At 40.5% G+C, this 7,324-nt stretch overlaps 1 protein-coding gene across 2 annotated transcripts in view; it reads left to right on the top strand.

The window, feature by feature from the left end:
* Nucleotides 1-2,875: 2,875 nt before the first annotated feature.
* Nucleotides 2,876-7,324, top strand: part of LOC133635747 (syntaxin-12-like) — a 44,952-nt gene continuing 40,503 nt past the window's right edge. Inside the window, exon 1 of one of the 2 annotated variants that reach the window (XM_062028998.1) lies at nucleotides 2,876-2,925. In XM_062028998.1, the coding sequence (XP_061884982.1) occupies nucleotides 2,891-2,925 (35 nt within the window). In that variant the 5' untranslated portion in view covers nucleotides 2,876-2,890. Of the gene's footprint in view, nucleotides 2,926-4,616; nucleotides 4,764-7,324 lie in introns of those variants that run through there. The other variant, XM_062029001.1, reaches the window with a different exon arrangement.

Below are 7,324 nucleotides of genomic sequence, written 5' to 3'. Positions count from 1 at the left end.
ACAAGTCGCCACCTCATTGCAGGACCAACACAGATAGACAGACAACGTCCACACTCACATTTACACAATTTAGTTTTGCCAATGCAGTGTTTTCTATTATTATTCTTATCTTCACTAGGGCCCAAGCACAGAGGTCCAAGGGCTGGTGCGCCGGTAAGCCTATTTTAGTTTCTTAGTTTCTTTGTAGGACTAATAATAATAGTACACTATTATTATTAATAGGGACCAAGCACAGAGGCACAAGGACAGGTGCAAGAGCCCTTTTGGAATGTGTTCATTTTGTAATATCATTACGACCCAAACACAGATGTGCAAGGACCCTGTTGGAATGGTCTCAAATGTTATTAGTAGGACTGGTGCAAGAACACTCCTGGAATTCCTTTGTTACTTTTTATGATGAAGACTTAGGGCCTGAGCACAAGGTCCAAGAACCCTCATTGCATTAGTGTTTTTTATTTGTTATTAATATAATTAGCGTCCAAGCACAGAGGTCCAAGGACAGGTCTGGTTCAAAAACACTTTTAGAATTGCTTAGTTTATTGCAGTTATTAAAGCCTAAGCACTGGGACCCAAGGGCAGGCACAAGAACCATCTTGGAATTGTTTTATTTTACCTATTATTAGAGACCTAGTAGGTCCAAATAGCCTGCAGGAATAGCTTAATTTCGTATTATTATTTTTAGGGCACACGCACAGATGTCCAAAGACCCTGTTGGAATACAGTAGCTTCATTTCTTCTTATTATTAGGGTCTGAGCACAGCAGCCCAAAGACTTTGTTGCAATGTAATTTCTTGTTATTATTAAAGTCTGTTGGAATTCCTTTATTTACTACTATTATTATCAAGGCTGGAGCACAATACTGCTTAAAGCACAGGGAGTCTGCCATTTTAGGAGGTAAAAGTCTAAATCATAAATGTAGAATCCTCAAAATAAAATAGTAATTAAAAAAATCCGGTAAGTGTAAAGTGATGTGGCTTTGATGTGAGTCTTAATGACAACAATGACATAAGTTGAAGTCCTGAGGGTTCAACCCCAGGTTACGTCAACATGTTTACATTTGAGCATTGCATGACAAAGATGAGGGCGCTGCTGGTGGCACTGGCCTGAGTACAGGACAGGTGTCCTCATGCAGGCACATTGAGAGACACGCTTTAACCTGTAAGGTGATTAGCGGCCAACAAAGCCACCGGGCTTATTCAGACGTTCTTCTCAAGGAGCATTTTCTTAATGGCCTTAGAGAGCACACTTAGAACCATCTCCCCCTCCTGCCTTCTGCTGAGTCAGCAGCTCTGACCGCACTGACACTTTGAATGCGCTTTAATTCGTCACCTTGAAAAATCACCTAAGTGGTAGCCAGGAATGAGAAACAAGGTTTGTGTCAACAATCAAGACGGGAACTGCCATAACATTTATTTTAAAGGCCTACTGAAACCCACTACTACCGACCACGCAGTCTGATAGTTTATATATCAATGATGAAATCTTAACATTGCAACACATGCCAATACGGCCGGGTTAACTTATAAAGTGCAATTTTAATTTTCCCGCTAAACTTCCGGTTGAAAATGCCTTTGGATGATGACATATGTGCGTGACGTAGCCAGTGAAACAGAAGTATCGGTACCCCATTGAAGCCAATACAAAATAGCTCTGTTTTCATCTCATAATTCCACAGTATTCTGGACATCTGTGTTGGTGAATCTGTTGCAATTTGTTCATTGCATTATGGAGAAAGAAGCTGAGCAAGCAAAGAAGAAAGTTGTCTGTGCGAAGCGGAGTATTTTGCGAGGGAAGTCAGCAACACAACACAGCCGGTGTTTCATTGTTTACATTCACGAAAGATGCAGTCAAGATCGAAAAACTCGGACAACAGAGACTCTTACCAGGAGGACTTTGACTTCGATACACAGACGCCTGTAGAGAACTGGGACAACACAGACTCTTACCAGGATTACTTTGATTTGGATACACAGACGCAGATGCGGTACCGTGAGTATGCAGCTGCGCTTCCAAACATTTGATCGCTTGCCCGTACGTGCGTGTCACGTACGTAACTTTGGGTAAATATATAAGCTTTATGAACCTTGGGTTAGGTGAACGGTCCTTTGGGCTGAGTGATTGTGTGTGTTGTACAGGTGTTTGAATTGTATTTGCGGGTTATATGGATGGGAGCTAGGAGCTAGGAGCTAGGAGCTAGCATAACAAACACCTAAGTGTTTGTTATGCGGGATTAATTAGTGGCATATTAAATATAAGCCTGGTTGTGTTGTGGCTAATAGAGTATATATATGTCTTGTGTTTATTTACTGTTGTAGTCATTCCCAGCTGAATATCAGGTCCCACCCGCCTCTCACAGCATCTTCTCTATCTGAATCGCTTCCACTCCCCACTAGTCCTTCACTTGCACTTTCCTCATCCAAAAATCTTTCATCCTCGCTCAAATTAATAGTCGCTTTCTCGGTCCGAATCGCTCTCACTTCTGGCCGCCATCACTGTAAACAATAGGGAACTTTGCGGAAATGTTCAACTGACTACGTCACGCTACTTCCGGTAGGGACAAGGCTTTTTTTTGTTAGATACCAAAAGTTGCAATCTTTATCGTCGTTGTTCTCTACTAAATCCTTTCAGCAAAAATATGGCAATATCGCGAAATGATCAAGTATGACACATAGAATAGATCTGCTATCCCCGTTTAAATAAAAAAAATTCATTTCAGTAGGCCTTTAAGAAAACCTCTTTGAAAAAAATCAGCCCATGATCCAAAGTATACCACAACATCATACATGATGGAATCTTTCACAGCAAGGGATTAAGGGTTTAAACTTTCCATTTTTTTAATGTCCTTGGAAGTATTCTACATAAAGGCTCTAATTATTTGCTTGCAAATTTGATGCTATCGTCAAAACTCTACACCTTAGTCACAAGGTAAGTTTGAATGCCGATCACAAACGCCGATCCCCCCTGGCTGACACTGCATTTATCTTTAGTCCCTCACCTGACAAGCGGCTAACAGCTATCAGAATCAGAATCAGAAATACTTTATTAATCTCTGAGGGAAAATTAAGATTTTCAGCACAATCCCATTCAAGAGCAGACAAACATTACAGGGAGACAGAACAGGATCACTGACGGGTCTGCCAACTTCCGGCGCCCCTTACAAAAAAGATGAGGAACAGGTAAACGCTCGGGGCTGGGGGTGGCTTTGGGGGATGACAAAAAAAAAATCCGTCTAAGCCTGGGCCCCTGGAGAGGGGGTCCAGACTGAGGCCAAGGGGAAAAAAACCCCTCTTAGCCATAGCACATGTGTGAAACATCAAACATCAAAGAACACAAAGGACATTAAAGACATTAAAAGAGCACAGCTGATGCAACCAGACATTTCTACATACAGCCACAAAAGTAAAACAACAACAACAAAAAAAAAAAAACAAATAAAAAACATATACACTGTGGTGGCCTCTGCGGTGTTCCACGCCATCGTCTGCTGGGGTGGGGGAGCATGGCCAGAGACAGGAGCAGAAGCAACCAATAGAGCCGACTCCACCCTAGGCCGCCCACTAACTCTCGGCCAGTGTCCAGTCTGCATCTACTTATGTGTCTCCATGCAACCACTCCCCTAATAATAATCACCTCCGTTACGGCAAGTAAATTGCATTTCTTAGAATCTTAAGCATCATTATCAAATAATATTATCACTGGAGGACAAGACTAAACATGTTACAGGAGCAGGCATGCTAAAAGCTAAGCTAACGCTAAGCTAATTTCAAACAACAGAAGAAATAAATGCTAAGTAAAGTTTAAGAAGTGCAGAAAGTAAACAGTTAATAACAGAACATTAATAAGTAGATTAATAAGAGTTAGAGGAAGCATTATATAACAACAACTGGTAGTGTTTTCAGCATAATCAAGTCAATACACACACCTAAGCGGATGGCGGATCCATTTATAAATTGGTAGTGTCAATATCAGTATATGATCGATACTAAAATGATTAGGTCGATATGTATCTGTATTTTAAAAATCTGTTTCTGTTGTTTTTGTAAATGTTTAATAATTCCTTGGACACAAGAAGACTTTGAGGGCAGATTTAAATGACCACAAGAGAGTTTTTGCTTTTGTTCAGTGATTGTGTACTACTGAATAATAATAATAATAATAATAGATTTTATTTGTAAAAGCATTTTACATTGAACAAACAACCTCAAAGTGCTACAGTGCATTTAAAAACAACAATGCTAGAACCACAAATAGCAGTCCCCCAACAAGTAAAATAAATAGTAAAATAAAATAAAAACTAGAACAGCCTAATAGCTAGAACTAGCACACATACTGACTTTGTTTTTCTCTAACCTAATAAAAGAGAAGAATAAAGTAGTTTAAATAGTGTGTTGATAGTGTTAAATGGCTTTTACCAGAAAATAAAATAAAACCTTCACATTTTTAAATGTGACTGGTATTGGTACCGGCCAATCTCTCTAATGTATGATTTGTATCGGAATCGGCAACATAAAACCCTGATCGGAAGATCCCCACTCATAACATCATAATTAGAGTTGTGATGTTTGACTCTTTTTCAGCGGCTCTTTGATGATAACCGTTTTGGCAGTTATGTTTCATTCATTTCGGAGGCATTTTATATACAAATTGCAAGGTACCGGGCTGCAAAATTAGTTGGAATCAAAGGAAATATAGCAGCATTCGGATTCACTTTTCTGGTTGATTGTTCTGCTGTGGAGTGAGTACTTCAGGTGTACACACACCAGGTAGAGTAGTACAGTTTTTATCTTGTCCTACTTTGTATTCTAGTTTTCTTCATATATTTTTATATAAAGGTAAAACAAATGATTCTCATATTTTTTATCTGTACTTGTGATCCATACACTTTTTTTGAGCTAAGGGAAAATTCAAAATAGTGGTCTCCTTTTTAAAGCATGTGGAATATTTACAAAGAAAACATAGGCCAAACTAAATTACTATCAATGTTGCAGAATACCAAATACTTCTGGACCTAACTAGCTATGTAACCCTGCATTAATTATCATTCCATAATTTGAGAAATATAATCTTAGAGAAAAAGGTAATTTAAAACATTTGTACGCACGTACAACACTTAAGACCTTCAGTATATCAGTATGTGGAATTAAATTATGGAATGGATTAAGCAAAGAAATCTAATAATATACTTATATGATCCACTTCAAGAAACTCTTCAAACTTAAAGTGTTTACAAAGAAAAAGAACCATGATAAACATTATGAATGTATCTCATCCATCCATTCATTTTCTAGATAATCTTACTCATCTTACCATATGAAATATAACTTACTTCACCAATTATTATTTATTTGTTTTTATTGTTATTACTTATGGAGTATATTGTGAATAAATTGAGAACAGGAAGTGAACAAAAGTTTTAGCAATCAATCAATCAATCAATGTTTATTTATACAGCCCTAAATCACAAGTGTCTCAAAGGGCTGCACAAGCCACAACGACATCCTCGGTACAGAGCCCACATACGGGCAAGGAAAAACTCACCCCAGTGGGACGTCGATGTGAATGACTATGAGAAACCTTGGAGAGGACCGCATATGTGGGTAACCGCCCCCCCTCTAGGGGCTGCTATGTAAAGGAAAAGTGGGTAGGATTAAATAAGCTCTGCTTCTTCCTACTCCTTTTTGAACATGTTGAATAGAGAAACTGGAAATTGTGATGTATCATGTTGTATGCATGCATGTTCGAAATAAACTCAAACTCAATAATGGTAAATGTTATATTTTCGTGAAATACCGTGCAACAAGCTGCCATTCCCCAGGTCCCCGACTGTGTGTATTTAAATGATTAGTGATACGAAACATGAAACAATAATCTTCTATAGCATTAATCATATAATCCGCTATGAAAAAAGCTTCCATTAAAATGACATCAATCCTCCAGCTGCGAAATGCATTAAGGCCCCGTCCTATACGGCCTCGCGTTGCATTCTAGCGCATGCCCATGCATTTCCACGTCGCGCCGCCATTGTTTGATAATGTAAAGATGCAACCTGTGTAATCCACTCGCAGCTGAAGTGGTGGCTCATCAGCGTGTTTGACCCTGAGGGAGAGAACCCTGAGTGCTGGGAAGCTGCAGCCTCTGACTAATAGCTTTGCATAACATTGATCTGACCAGCTGTCCACCATAGAGCACTACCCCCCCACACCCCCTCCACACCACCACCACTGAACATGCACAAAGCCAGCAAAGTGAGGCCCCACAAAAAAAAAAAAGGCTTCCTTGTAAGTGAGCTGGCCCATGGCTGCACACGAGTTATTAGGCGAGAGCGGCTTTAGGGACCAGGCTAAGAAGCCGTGTGCGGCGTGGAGAGGCCACTGATCTGCACGGGAGAGTTCCAAGAACCTCCGTTACCTAACTGCTCAGAGCTAACCTCGTAGCGTTTGGGACCCCTCTGTAGACCGTGTCGGGCCGTCCTTTAATCTTAACACAGGGAGGAAGTTGCATTGATGTTCTCATATTATTAAAGTCAATGCACATTTGCTTATTTGCAGCGATGTTGGAGCACAGCTGACCTGTTACTTTGCAAGCTGTTGTGCGTCATGACAGGCAGGCTAATGCTCAAGCCTGACTGGATTAGCCAACAGGTGAATTTATTCTCAACCAGAACATGTTGAGAGTGACACGTTGAGCCTCCCCAGGACCATTAAAGAGATACAGTAGCGTGCGTTGCAGTTGGAAATCCGGCCCCCGAGGCCTATTTCACTTTACAACATGCAATTTAGCAAGCATGTGCAGCATTAGTATGTATTTTTCGGAGTATAAGTCACACCGGCCGAAAATGCATAATAAAGAAGGAAAAAAACATATATAAGTCGCACTGGAGTATAAGTCGCATTTTTTGGGGAAATGTATTTGATAAAACCCAACACCAAGAATAGACATTTGAAAGACAATTGAAAATAAATAAAGAATAGTGAACAACAGGCTAAATAAGTGTACGTTATATGACGCATAAATAACCAACTGAGAACGTGCCTGGTATGTTAACGCATACTTGCCAACCCTCCCGTTTTTAGCGGGAGAATCCCGGTATTCAGCGCCTCTCCCGACAACCTCCCGGCAGAGATTTTCTCCCGACAAACTCCCGGTATTCAGCCGGAGCTGGAGGCCACGCCCCCTCCAGCTCAATGCGGACCTGAGACTAAGTGGGGACAGCCTGTTCTCACGTCCGCTTTCTCACAATATAAACAGCTTGCCTGACCAATGACGTCATAACATCCAGGGCTTTTAGAGAGTAGAGTGCACAACTGCGCACACAACAAGGAGA

Source organism: Entelurus aequoreus, linkage group LG20 (assembly GCF_033978785.1).
Source record: "Entelurus aequoreus isolate RoL-2023_Sb linkage group LG20, RoL_Eaeq_v1.1, whole genome shotgun sequence".
Classification (NCBI taxonomy): Eukaryota; Metazoa; Chordata; class Actinopteri; order Syngnathiformes; family Syngnathidae; genus Entelurus; species Entelurus aequoreus.
This window is presented reverse-complemented; position numbering and strand designations above follow the sequence as displayed.